Source organism: Tupaia chinensis, unplaced genomic scaffold, assembly GCF_000334495.1.
Source record: "Tupaia chinensis unplaced genomic scaffold, TupChi_1.0 Scaffold000285_1, whole genome shotgun sequence".
NCBI classification, from domain to species: Eukaryota; Metazoa; Chordata; class Mammalia; order Scandentia; family Tupaiidae; genus Tupaia; species Tupaia belangeri.
Genome location: NW_006159769.1, coordinates 926,961 through 942,008, shown reverse-complemented (window position 1 = coordinate 942,008; position 15,048 = coordinate 926,961). Strand labels below are relative to the sequence as shown.

General features: G+C 42.3%; 1 protein-coding gene across 1 annotated transcript in view; it reads right to left on the bottom strand.

Annotated features, from left to right (window-relative positions):
- The window catches only part of FRMD4A (FERM domain containing 4A), a 397,277-nt gene extending 382,974 nt beyond the window's left edge, over positions 1 to 14,303 (bottom strand). Inside the window, 1 exon segment of the mRNA XM_027772576.1 lies at positions 14,168 to 14,303. Within this exon segment, the coding sequence (XP_027628377.1) occupies positions 14,168 to 14,260 (93 nt within the window). The 5' untranslated portion in view covers positions 14,261 to 14,303.
- Between the last annotated feature and the right edge of the window lie 745 nt (positions 14,304 to 15,048).

Genomic DNA, 15,048 nt, shown 5'->3' with positions numbered 1-15,048 from the left:
GCTTGCCAGAGAGAGAGACAGAGACAGAGAGGGAAAGTGAGAAATCAACCCCCAGGGGGATGGCCATGCTGTAATCCCTTCTCCATTCTCCAGAGATTTTGGACATGCATATACAGGCACTGGCATGATTTTTAAGTCATCAGGTCCAGGACTCGAACCATGGTCAGCCATGTGGGAATCTGACACCTTAACCACCATGATACCTGCTGGCTCCAAGGACTTCTAAAAGTAGGTTCTCTCACTAAGTTCTCCATTACTCGAAAACCCAGAGCTGGGGCTCAGCAGAATAAGGGGATTCCTTCTCCCTTCTGTCTCTGTAATCACTGTATCTTAGGCTGTTGGGGCTGCTGTAATAAAATCCTATAAATGTATAGTTTATATACAATGGGACTTTATTACAGTTCTGGAGTCTGGGAAGTTGAATATCAAGGCAGATCTGATATCCAGCGAAGGCCTGTTTTCTGGCTGAGAGAGAGCACATTTAGCTGACCCCTCACATGGTGGGAGGGACTAGTTAGCTCTCTAGAGCCTCTTTTATAAGGGTACTTATCACATTCATGAGAGTCCTGACTTCATAACCTAAATAACATCCCAAAGATCTCACCTCCTAATACCATCACTTCTGGGGTGGAGTTCAACATGTGAGTTTTGGGGAGACAAAGACACTCAGCCCATGCATAATGGGTTGCATTTTAACAAAAGATGATCTGCAAGTGGAGTGTGGATGAACCAGGTGCCATACAGTCTCGTATTGCCAGAGCATCCCCTGAGAGCTAACACCGAATGGGATGATCAGGGCCTGGGAGGGCCTCACTCCAGCTGGCACCTGCGGTGCTGCTATAAGGATGGACCTGGCCATGTGACACAACAGTGCCAGAGTAGGGACATTGCTGCACACCTGTAGAAGAGGTGCTTTATCAGAGCACCGGTGACTGTCCCCACTCACACCCAGACACAGACTCCCTTGGGTAATTAAACAGGTGAAAATATCAGCCAAGAATTGTGGGAGAAACACACATCACTTGTCTGCCTTTAAAATTTCTCATTCGCTGATCTTGATTTGATGTGCCAGAGGCACCTTCATAGCTAAAAGGAAAAGGAAAGGGGGCAGGAAGGGGAACTAAGCATGTTCCCTAACAGAAAACCTTTTATGAATGGGATCTACGCAGAGGATTGTTACAAGTGCCAATGACTGTCCCTTTGCTTAAGCCCAGTTGGCAGATAAGAGTAGAATTTTCTTCTACAAGAGCTACATGAAAAATCAATGAAATAGTACCTCGTATGAAAGACATAATATCTTACAGTTCAATGCAAACCTATTCACTTTTACAGAATAGGTCTAAATCCCCCAATTCAGAGTTCAAATTAGGACTTGCTAGTTTTGGGCATTTGGTGGATGGCTCAACCCTAAATTATACTTTCTAAATATATTCTGGGTCTCAGCTGGGTTCTGAAGCTTGACGCATGATTGCATCAAGCCATTTAAAAATATATTTTTCAGAGGCAAAAGATGAGATTTTCCTTCTGATAAATCTTCCTAGGGAAGGCCAATACAAGGGTGGAGTGCTGGTCTTGACACAGGTGACCAACCCAAGATTTTGAAAGTTATCTTTCATCCTCTCTCTTGCCTTTTTTGGGGGTGGGTGAGGTTGGACAAGGTATAAGAACAATGCCCATTATACTTTTGACATAGTGGTTTTGGGCTATATTTAAAATAGGAATACTGTGTTTGTATGGTACTAGGGGAGGAAGACTCACCCACAGTCATGGTTGTCGTAACCTTCACCCTGTTAGACCCCAGCACAGTCTTCACCAATTGCTCTGTTCAAGACCGATCTTAGGGAGAGCAATAATATGTTCTAAGGGTTTCTCTCTTTTTATCCCCTTTGTATGGTGTGTTTTTTTTTTGTAGCCCACTGGTGCTGAGAGTTCTGGAAAATGACATATTAGGGTACTGCCTCTCATACTTCATTCTATGTTACATGTCCCCCAGAGTCAGTATATCTAGGGTAGGAACTGTGCATCTGTGTTTTTAGAAACACCAGAGTGATTCTAGTTCATATGGTTGTGCAGTGTTTTCGAAGACACAGCAATAAAGGGATTTTTTTAGTCCTTTTCTTGACTAACATTTAAAAGTTCATTATTTCCTGCGCAGGGGTATATTAATGGAGATGTGATCTGGGCTTGGGGCCCTGGAGTGAAAGGCATTGTAATGCCCCATTCATTAACAAAGAACCTTCTAGGTGGGTGGGCACAGAGCCACTCCCTTTGGTGCCTGGACATCCAGCATGGCTCAGAGGAGAGCAAATACATGTGTGCCTACATGTGTGCATGCACACACACACACACACACACACACACACACACACAAACACGATGCCTGGTGTGATTTTCAAGCCACTGGGTATGGGACTCAAAGCCACGTGGGAGTCTAGCTCCTTAACTGCCATGCCACCTGCTGAGCCCTAAATTCTTTTTCTATTTCACTGACTACTCTGTTTTAGTTTTCTTTGCTGGTTTTTCATCCTGGAACTGGGCTCTAAATTCTGGAGTGACCCAGGCTCCTGTCCTCTGCCATTTCCTTGTGTTCACTCATACATATTCCCTGGGAGATACCACCTAGTACTGTGAGTTTCAAGACCATCCTCTAAGGGTGTACTGCAGACCATCAATTCTCTAGGGGAAGGACGCCCTGCTTTATAATGCTTGCCTATTTCCATGGTGTAAATTTTCTTTCCATGGCCACTTCAAGCTACCCACGTGTCATCACTGAATGTGGGGTTGGGAAGAGATGTGCATCTTAGCTCTAGAGAGCCAGCACACCCTGATAATGTCTATATTACTCTCTCATCCAGACCTCTCATCTAAACACAAAATCACATTTTTAACAGTCTACTTAGTATCTTCATTTGAACTTTTACTCATCAGTACAAGTTTAATGCATCTGATGTATTGTAGAACTTTGCCTCCCTCAACTCTGCTGTCATCACCAGCCTTCTCGTTTTTTAGCTATTAATTTTATTTTTACATTCAATCATTGTGTATCATTGCAATATACCAAATGAATTTTCCCTTTGTGAATACACTGTATATTGGTTCAGTCAAAGATATTACCATACACATTATCATCAACAGATAATTTTCCGTTTTTATGTCCCTTAAATGTTTTGCTTTTCATCCCCACCCCCAATCCCCTCTCTCTCACCCTCCTCCATTTGCCACCCTCTTGCTGCACTGTCTCTAGTAACAATAGCTGTTCTCTATGCCTTTATACCTTCTGATCTTTAAGTTTCTGCCAGAGTGCTGACATTCAGTATATATTGAGTAGGGACATACAATACCTCTCTTTCATAGTCTAGCTTGTTTTGCTTAGCAGTAAATCTTCCATATTTGTCCACTCTCTATCACATGCCAAGGTGTCAGTGTCTCCCACATTGGTAATTGCTGCTCAGGAGCCGTTCTCACTCCTCTCCACCTCCCTTACTCCACATCCAAACCATCAACAAATCCTACTGGTTCTCCATTCTAAATGAATCCAGAATCCATTCATTTCTCACCACCTCTAGGTATCAGCTGGCCTCAACCATCATCACCTCTCACCAAAATGATTGCACTGATGACCTAATGAGTCCCTCTGCATCAACCTAGTAGTCACATGTCAGCTAATGTCATGCAATATACCAAATGAATTTTCCCTTTGTGAATACACTGTATATTGGTTCAGTCAAAGATATTACCATACACATTATCATCAACAGATAATTTTCCGTTTTTATGTCCCTTAAATGTTTTGCTTTTCATCCCCACCCCCAATCCCCTCTCTCTCACCCTCCTCCATTTGCCACCCTCTTGCTGCACTGTCTCTAGTAACAATAGCTGTTCTCTATGCCTTTATACCTTCTGATCTTTAAGTTTCTGCCAGAGTGCTGACATTCAGTATATATTGAGTAGGGACATACAATACCTCTCTTTCATAGTCTAGCTTGTTTTGCTTAGCAGTAAATCTTCCATATTTGTCCACTCTCTATCACATGCCAAGGTGTCAGTGTCTCCCACATTGGTAATTGCTGCTCAGGAGCCGTTCTCACTCCTCTCCACCTCCCTTACTCCACATCCAAACCATCAACAAATCCTACTGGTTCTCCATTCTAAATGAATCCAGAATCCATTCATTTCTCACCACCTCTAGGTATCAGCTGGCCTCAACCATCATCACCTCTCACCAAAATGATTGCACTGATGACCTAATGAGTCCCTCTGCATCAACCTAGTAGTCACATGTCAGCTAATGTCATTCTTTAGCCCTAAACCCACTCATGTTCTATCTCAAAGTAAACCCAAAACATCCTTGTCATAGCTTGCATGATCCCATGTCACTGTGCTCACTGTGCTCTTGACCCTTCTCCTCATCACTCACCGCCTACCCCTTTCACTTGATGCTAGCTCTAGCTTCCCTTGCCATCCTCAACTACATGAAGTACATTCTTGCATCAGACCAATTGTGCAGGCTGTTTGCTTGGGGTGTTGTTTCCTCAAGGGTTGCATGGCTTTTTACCTTACTACTGTCATGTCTCTTCTCAAATATTATCTTAACATGTTATATAAAATGCAGCTCCCCATCTCTCCTTATCCTTTATTCTGGTTTTCCTTCGAGACCTTATCACTAGCTAACATGTTACCTAATCATGAAAGCAGAGACCTTGCTATCTCTCTTTTGGTCCTTAGACACTGGCATGGAGAAGATGTTAGATAAAAATCTGTGAAATTAATTAGTAAGTTGGGTCTTGGGTATTACATTCTCAGTATACTTGTAAGCCTTATTGGCTTTCTTCACTAATATTCCAATAGAGGAACTGGAGGGACCATTTGGAAGCAATCCATAAAGAAAGCAATCTATATGAAGCAATTCCATATAGAAATGTGACCTTGGCATTTTTGAGAAAAGTCAGCAAGCAATGTAGACAAGTGATCAGAGGCATATTTATAAATGATCCCCAAATACCCATGTACCAGTTCAGATTGGAAAGGAAAGAAACTGCCCACACACTCAAAGGTGTTAATTTGGTAGTTGGATTCCAGGAAGTTTTTCATGACCAGTTTTCTACTAAGAAGATATGGCATCCTAGAATAAGTTACTTTGTTAGGACCGATGATGACAAATATTCATCTACAAAAGAGCAACAGGCACATTGTAACCCACAAACATTCATCTCTTAGAGCAGTATTCCCCAATCTTCTGAGACCCAGGAACTGGCCTTGTGGAAGACAATCCTTCCATGAATGGAGAGGATGGGGGTAGGTCCCGGAATGACCCAACACATCACATTCACCATGTGCCTCGTTTCCGCCATTACCACATTGCAACACACTATGAAACAATCACACAATAGGATTCACACTCCCTTGAGAATCCGATATTGCTTCTGATCTGAGAGGAGGCAGAGCCCAGGCAGCAATGAGAGCCATGAAGAGTGGCTGAACACACAGGTGAAGCCTTGCTCACCAGCCTGCCACCTGCCCTCTGCTGCATGGCCAAGGGGAGTGGGCATGAAGAGCCCCCAACCCCTGGTCCACAGTCCAGGGGCTGGAAACCCCTGTCTTAGAGGACAATTCTATTTCATTGTCTTCATTTACTCAACATCATTCAGTGAGTGTTTATTTATTTTCTTTATGTGCCAGTTATTATTGTTTTAGGATCTGGGTCTATAGCACAAAAACTGACCAAGTGCTTTGAAGCCATTAGTTATTGAGTGACCAGTACCAGAAGACAAAAAAGGAATAGAAATTCACAGATGTGGTTCATCCACTCCCAGATTAGAGAACAAAGATCCATGGCATAGTTTCTTCTATGTTGTTTCATAACCATACAATCTAATTCTCTGGGGCTCATTGATAAATAAATACAAATAAAAGTGGATTGTTTTCAGCTATCCAAAGAAGGTTCAAAGACATTCTTATATTACACAGGTGCACAGTAGTCACTCTGCTGGAGCAATTTATAAAAGATATGTTTTCAAAATACTTACAGAAAGTGTCCTGAGAACACATGGTAGATTTTGTGAATATATCTGCAATATAGCAGACTAAAATACACCCCCCAAGGGGGCTTTTGTCTATGCTCCAGCAGAGAAAATAAAGATGCCTACGTTTCTAGATTGGGTGTTTCTTTTCTTAAGTGGTCTGGAAGGAAATCCTGCATGATAGTAGACTCTATGACTCCAGAAGGCTGTGTGTAACTATCCACAGAGTGTCTGCAGTGTGCGGGAACTGCGTAGGAGGTCCCAGAATATGGATCCTACTTCCAAGGAGTTGAAATGGTTTCACCCTTATTGAGAATGACATTCTTAATCAAAAATTTTAACACAATCAAACCATTTTTTTTTTTTTGGAGAGGTTTTTGCTATAGGGTGCGTGCGCTCGCCAGACAGAGAGAGACAGAGAGACAGAAAGCAGGAAATCGCCCCCCAGGGGGGATGGCCATGCTGCAATCCCTTCTCCTCCATTCTCCTCTCGGGATCTTGGGCATGCACGCCCACGTGCCTGATGTGAGTTTTAGCCACCAGGTCTGGGACTTGAACCGTGTTCTATTACATGGGAGTCCAGCGATATAGCCATTATGCTAACTGCTGCCCCCCCCCCCGTGCCTCTCTGGTCAAACTTAAGTAAATAAATAAAGTTAAATAAAATAATTCTAATAAAACACAACAACAACAACTCATGATGGGTGCATGTGCATATATGCCCAAAATCCTGAGAGGAGAATGGAGGAGAAGGGATTGTGGCATGGCCCATTCCCTGGGGGCTGGGGGTGTGTGTGATTTCTTGCTTTCTGTCTCTCTAAGAGTGCACACACACCCTATAACAAAAATCTCTCTCTAAAAAGAAAAGAATCAGGACCTTTGGGCAAGAAGTCCATCATGTAGGGGACATAGCATATTTCATGCTAACCTAAGCTGCCATTCTGGGCAGGATGATTAAGCCTCTGGGAGGCTTGACCATTTGAACAGAGATTTTATTTTCCTACCTTTTTTTTTTAATTGCCAGAAGGTACAGGAACATGCCTGAGATGGGTAGGAGGACAAGGAGAAAGCAATCTCTGAGCTGGCATGGTTATACTACAATTCCTTCTCTTCCATTTCTCCATCCTATTGGGATTTTGAGCACACATATGCACATGCCAGTATATTTTTCAAGCCATGAGGGCCAGGATTCGAACTGTAGTTGGCAATGTGGGATTCGGCTCTCTTAACCAATGGGTTACGGGGCTGGCTGTCAACGGAGATATTCAATCCTGCTTACCTAATACCATCTTGAGGAAAGAAAACTCTGGGGTGGTGTCAGTAGGAAAGTCTGTCATTCTCAACATTGAGCCAAGACACAATCTCATTCTGCTTAAGATGAGAAGGCATTGGTGTAATGTGGCATACGCTACTGTAAGAAATAAATGTTGGTTCACCACATTTGAGACTAACCAACACAAGGAAAATGACCTTTAATGCATTTTGTCATCCAGAGAATTGGAGTCCCTGAGAGTCCATGTTCTTCTTCAGAAAGGCGTATATTTATAGAAGGAACAAAACCTCATGCGGGATGAGGGGTTGGATAATAATATGTGTGAATACACTGATCTGTCTGAACAGTTCTTGGCTGTCTGCTTTCAATGGTAATAAATATCCACTAAAAGCAGTCTGCTGTACGTGTTTTTGGTAATGTCTCACACTTCCCTGCATGAATACATTCAGAATGTAAGCACCACACACTCGACTATAGAGACTCTGTTGTATTCCGAATTCTTAAGTTATGCAGCTTAGCAGCTGTGATAATGTAATGGTTTGCAAAATAATAGACTGGCAATACGTCAACCTGGAATAACACATGAAATAATGAATGATGTGGGTGCAAAAAGGTTTAATTTATGCTGCGTTAAAAATACTGCTCCAGAAATATCACACCATTTCAGTCTTTCCAAGACAAAAAAACCCTTTCACCTAAAATATTTGAATAATTGTGGTAAAAGAGAATGCTTTCTTGTTTCTTTCTTTCCCCCCAATAAATCTTTCAAATTTATATGGCCTGTGAAGAGACATATAATTTGTCTGGTTGGTTGTTCACACATAAACTCTATTTCACTTAAAGATATATGGTATAGCCCAGTTATGGTGGCACAAGCGATAGCGCGCTGCTACATGAGAGTAAAGCCATATGGGAAGGCCCAGGGTTCGGATCCCAGGTCAACCTGAACACATAGGATATGCCCGTGACCTTGGTTGACTAGATGGCTGGGGAGAGGATCATGGTGTGACAAGACCCTGTTAGGGGGTCCCTGTCTCTCCTTCTCTCTTGTGAAAGAAACTTAAAAAGAAAAGAAAAAAAAAACATCTATGGTATGGTCTTAGAGTTCAGAATAAGTGAGTTTGTATTTTTCTCAGTTTGTATTACCAAGTAAGAGTGAACACATTTTCTACCAGCAATGATGGGGCTTGTGGCAAGTTAGCATGGAAATGGAAGCTATTCCTCTTAATGTCTTCATTCTGATCACCTGTCTGAGTGTTTTCACTGAGAGAAGTGTATGATATAAAATGTTCAGATTTCATTCATTCTCTCATCCAGTATTTATTGCACTTCTATTATGAACCAGAGTCCAAGATATGTTCTCTGTCCTCAAGGAGCTTGTTGTCATGTGGAGGACTGACATGAAGGAAAGTGGCAGTTTCAATGCAGTGTGATTTGTGCTGTTGGAAGGAAAACAGAGTGCCTAGGGATCCTGCAGGAGGAGCACCTGCCAAGTTCAGACTTGGGGAGGACATGGAATGCCTAAAAAGGTTTCCCCGAGGGTGGGAACAGGAAGTTGAGAGGGTGGACTGAGGAGGCGACGCATGTCAGACAGACAAAACCATGTGCCCTGGGGCAACTGAGAGCATGGTAGTTTGGAGGAACTGCAAACACATTCATGTATAATTGAAGTATAACACACCCCTGGTAAGGCTTGGGAAAAGGTGACACTGCGTAGGTTGGCAGGGTCCTGATTATGAAATGTCTTGTGGCTATGTTCAGACATTTCTTCTTATCCTGAGGCAGGGAACTACTACTTAAATCCCTAAGATTTAAGTAGACAAATGACACAATTACTCCTAGTGACCTTAGGAAGATCACTTTGATTGTTACATGGAGCTCAAACCAAAAGAAGACAAGACCGAGCACCCTAAGAAGGCAGTATATGGAAGATGATGGTAGCCTGAACCAAGGAATGGGGAGGGGCAGGAAGACACAGGAAGTCCCTCAGAGCTAGAATTGTGAGCACATGGTGCCTTCATGGAGACAGTGGAAAGGGAAAAGGCGGGAAGATGCCTGGCTTCCGGTTAAGGTATTTAGTAGTCGGTGATATCAGAAGAAGAGCAGGATGGTGGGGGAGATGATGAACTCTATTTCAGACATGTTGGATTTGAGAGTTTGAGACATTCAAGAGAACAGAGATGTCCAGTCTCCCCCAAGACCCTGAGTCTTCATGTTAGAACAGATCAGTCGATTGGGAGATGAACAACCTTAGCCAACGTAGGGAAGTGTGTACCCAAGTCAAGAGATGGTATCTGAAAGCTGAGGTGCAGCAACTTGCTAAGTGTTTGCATGAATGGTGGATTCCACATAGGATGGCATCTCAGGGTGTGAAGAAATACATGTTTCTCAGTCTTTTTGAACCCATATTGGAACATAGAATATAGGCAGCAGCCCAACAGATTTCGCCTCGATTTTTAAATCACAAACTAAAACAAGATGGAATGAGCCACATTGAAAGATGTGTTCACTTATTCTTAGACTTTTCATCTATAAAGGTAATCCATAAAACATAACCATTTCCTTGTATTGTAGGGTTATAGTAGTTTAATAAAAAAATATTTCCCTTGCCCCAAGGTAAACTCTCAGAAAAAAAATTCCATATTTCTCTTTCTTTAATTCATTTATATGTTCTGTTCTTATATTTATTAGAATTTTCTATGAAGCTCATGTTTTCTTTCCTTCTGGAATAAGACATCTGGCTTTAGAATGAAGAGACAATCCAAAACTATCTGGGCTTGAGTAAGCTGGGTTATTAGGCATTTGTTTGCAGTTATTTGGACCACATTTTTTTTCTATGTGTCTTACATAAAATTGGGAATCCAAAAGAAGTTATCACAAACCATTGCTTGTCTTAGCTTTATCACACAAATAGCCCATAAGTGCCTCTCCAGGTGACACAGAGGTGCAACACTGCATCAATGGCCATTAGCTTTTAGGGACACAAGCTAAGGGCCGGCTCTGAGGCACAGTGGAATGTACTGGCCCAGCAGAGCTGGATTCACGTTAAAAATCATGGGTTTTGTTCCCTGTACATGCCAGACACATGTAGCCATGGACCTGGCTAGGAGGGCTGGGGGCTAGCACGCATGAGGCCTTGTTGAGGGTGCTTCTCTGTCTCTGTCTCTCTTTCCGTGTCACCCTTATGAAAAAAACACACTTTAAAAAGTAAAATAAACCAAGGGTTCCTCCACAGAAAGATATATGACCTTCAATAAATAGGCTAGTTCTGTGGCTTCGAGGTTAAGGGAGCCAGATCCTGTCTCCATGGCTTGAAAAACATACTGATGCATGCCCCAAATCCTGACAAGACGGAGAAATGGAGAAGGGATTGTGGTGTGACTGCACCCCATTGCCTCGTGTTTTCTCCCTCTCTCTCTCCCTTGCAAACACACATGCCCTCTGCCAAAATTAAAAAAAATATATGTATATATATATCATATATATAATATATATACACACACACTTCTCGTTGTGACTGGCTTCTATATAATTGCCAGATATTGGTTAGGTTTATAGACACTATTTTTAATCCTTAATGACCACCCTCAAGGGGCAGGTAGAGTAGATAAGTAAATTGAAGCTGAGAAAGTGGCATCACTTTGCCAAGGCTATAGAGTTATTAAATAGCGAGGCTGTGGTTCCTGGGATGGCATGGCTCCAAACTCCACCCTTCCCACTTGACCACGGTACTGTCTTTAACACCTAAATTGCCTTCGTTACTTATTATGTGGCTTAATTCTAGCCCATAATATACAGACTTATAATTGCTTCATTTATATAAACCCTGAATGCCTAAACCTTCCTTTCATACCAAACGCAGCATTTTATGCTTATTTTTTCCCACCCTGCCTAACACAGTGATGGGCTCAGGGTTGGTTGTGAAAAAAATGTAAACAAGAACTAAGTCTGGCATCCAGGCTGCGTGAGTGTTTCCACAGCCATGATTTAAAGGATGTCGAGCAGCATCGTTAGAAAGGTTTGCTGAGGTCGGATACATGGCATGGTGGCACTATTCAGCTCAAGAGAAGCCAGATCCCGCATAGCAACTATGGTTTAAATCCTTGGCCAGGTCAACCTGAAACACACTAGGCATGTACAAGAAGCCCAAGATCTGATGGGTTGGTGGACCGGAGGAAGAAGACAGTGGCATTACCCAACCTTGTAGAGGGTGTCCACCCCCGCCCCCACGCACACACTCACATGCACATGTACATACTCTATCATGAATGAAAAAAGAACAACTTAAAAAAAAAAAAAAAAGGCTTGCAATTCCTTTTTTCAACTCAACTTGCAGGCAGTTGGAAACAGAAGCAGTTCTATTTCCTGGACACCTAAGGGCAAATGCCTGGTGTTGCCCTAGAATTCCTGCTATTCTCCCTGGTCTTTAGCATCTCTGACTTGACATGTCTTGAACATGTCTTCTTTATTTCTTTTCATGTGATGTACCAGGATAAGCTGGTTAGAACCCTTCTCTCAGGCCCAGAGGGCCAAAGTAGTGAAGCAGGGTCTGATGGCGGAGACATGCGATACCAGGTCCCTGGATTTAGGTATGACTCTCTCACTGACCGTATGTCCCTGGACAAAAGATTAAACCTCTCCATGCCTTGGTTTCTGTATTTATACAGGACAGAGGTAATACCTCCTGTTCTGTCTCTTACTAGCTATTCATGACGGTAAAAATGAGGTAATGGGGATAAAGTGGATTAGAGTAAAGGCAGTATAGGAATGCACGACTACATCATGGAATATTGTGAGACTTAGAGACCAAGTCATGCCTGTTGCTTTGAGGCTGTTGACAGAATTGAAAAAGCTGCTGTTGCTTTCCATTCCGAGAGTCCCAAGGAAAGAGCCCTGTTTGCAGCCTCTCTGTGGAGGGCAGACATTGTGTCTTACCTCTCCTGCCTTCCTTTTCTGTATTACTAAACATGACTCTAATTCTGAATTCACAGAACCACACACAGTATCAGATGTTATTGGAATCGACAGACATCATATATTTCAATTAGTTTCACCCTCTGTGGCAGGGGAGGATAAGTAGCAGATTCACAGGGGAAACCTAACATTCCCAGGATGTGTATGCTGATCTGCAGGCCCCCAAAGTTTTCAGACCACAGCACTCACGCCCATGTAACAAAGGGGTGATCGAGGGCAGACGACATGTCTGTGTGTTTGAATGAAAGCACATGCAAACATGCAATAACAGACATGTTCCCTGTATGACACTATCTTCCTATATAATCAGTTTTTCTTAAACTGGCAAGCAATACATATCAGAAGCAGTAATGTATGCACCTAGAGTTATGTAAACATAACTTATTATGTTATTAAACATCTACCTGGAGATTCTAATAGTATGATTAGAATCACATTATACCAGGTGACCATGGGATCTTTGTGCCTATATGCAAGATAACTATTTCTTAAATGTTGCCATGTTGTACAACCCTAGGATCCACAATGTACACGTCCATGGGTGTATCTGTGAATATCTAATTACATGTTACATAAATTCAGTTACTATCAGGCCAAAGAGTTGCCACCAGAATTTAAAACCACATTCAACATAAGCCTGGTTAATTTTGTAAATTTTGCTATGACTTGTAATCCTATGCCCTAAAGCTAAGTGTTACATACTTATTATTTGATTCTGATGCTGAACACAAGAAAAATGTTCCAAAATAAAGACCTGAGAGAAGAAATGGACTTATTGTCATTATTCCAATGGGAGAAAAAATCTAGCTCATCAAGGATCAGAAACGCAATCTTGCCTGAAGAGCTAGCTAGTCCTCATAATTTCACACCTTCAGTTAGGTTTGTTTTCCATTGGAAAAGAACTGACTAGTTAGCAACGTACTAATCAGAAAAAGTCACTTGAATTAAAACTGCATTCTCCCTTTATAAGATGCGACAGGTTGCTTACCTATCAAGAGAGCTCGTTGTGACATTATTTATTTTATTAGATCTTGGACTCCACCGTCACCTAAGATGTCTATGTAGACACTGGCAGTGCATAGAGAAGCTGGCTAGGATTCAAACAGGCTTTGGAGGTTTCTGACACTGACAGAACCATGACCCTGAATGGATGTAGGCGCCATGCCCACATGTTGAGCCCGACATCCCGACAGCCAGGTTTGCATTCACGACAGCCCTCCCTCCCCCACTGCATTTCTTACCCCAGAGGACAAATCCTTATTTGTAGTAGCCAGGGGATACTATAAAGTAAGCATACTTTCAGGATATACATAGAGTAATTTTGAGGCCAAATCATATATGAAAAACAAACAACCGATCCTGAAATGGTAATAACATATTTGAAAACAATGGAGGGCCTTCTAATCAACTGGCTACATAATTTGAACTGCTAAAACTCCAATGCTCCTTAAGTCATCATCACTTCCTTGCTAGAGGCTGTCACCCAGCAAAGGAAATTTGCAGCCCTGCTGCACCCACGGGATATTTCCATAAACACAGAGGAAATCAGGTTTTGCAGCTTGAAGTATTTCTCCATAAGCTCTCGTAGCTTTTCTGTCCATTTCAGGGGGCAGCCCCCAGCCCGATCTTTTCTCTCACCTTTTATCTCTAACCCCCCCCCAATATCCACAACTGATTCGAAACATAAACATTTTATGTTCCAGATTTCAAGTTATCTGTTAAGAACAACATCAAAAAAAAAAAAAAATCACAGATGACATAGTATTCTACAGTCTCGGACTCGGCTCTTTCAGTAAAACATTAGTAGCAGAAGTTAAGCAGGATACAGTGGAAATAAACATCACCCTTGCTCTGGAGCAATTTGCTCGCTGAAAACCCAGCAGCCCGCCACGTTGCTTACCCTCTCCACGCTGCGTCTTCTCAGAGATCCATAAGGTATTTTCAGTAAAAGTCTTTGAGATCTATTTGGAGCCACTGCTGCTTGCACCACCATGGTGTTGTAGAGCTGTGTGTGTGTGTATGTGTGTGTGTGTGTGTGTGTATTCCCAGCAAAGAGAGAGATCGGGACTTCCTCAAAAATAAGTTATAGTCTCCTGGAGGTTTCCCAAATATCAAATAACTGAGTTTTTTTTTTTTTTTTTTCCCCTCCCAACCATATGAGTCAAGATGTGGCTTGTCAGGAGGCAGGGGGATGGGGAAAAGAAAACAGTCCAACTTCTGCAACTTCAGGCTGCATGAAGTTGCCTCTTTAGCTTCCTTCTGTCTGTCCCTGCTTACTGGCTCGGTGCAATGATTGTGTCCCAGAGTGGGAAAGTGACGCTTCTAGGGAGAGTGATCCAGAAATGTCAACTTTGCTTCTCATGGCTGCAGATGGTAACCAGGTCAGTTGTCTAATCAAAGCTCTATCAGACGTATTATTCATTCCCTCACGTGACGCCCAAGCCCCCCGGCTGTACAGTAGGTCACATGTTCACCTTAAAAAGAATATTTGGCATATGACCATCTGGAGCGGAGATTAACATAAAATCCTACATTCTGATTTCATTCCCTTCTGAACCCAGGAGAAATATTTGAAGACTGTCGACACAATACATTGGGGACCTCAGCGATCCCTCTCTTCAGTTAATAAATTATATATTTATGAAACTGAGCCTCAGAACCTGCATATCAGCTTTTTCCCCTCTTGCTCTCCAATCCATAAAAATAAATACATGCACATAATTAATTATACATGTGATTGCAGCTTACAAAGAGAAAGTGTGAGAGAAAGAAGGAAAAAAA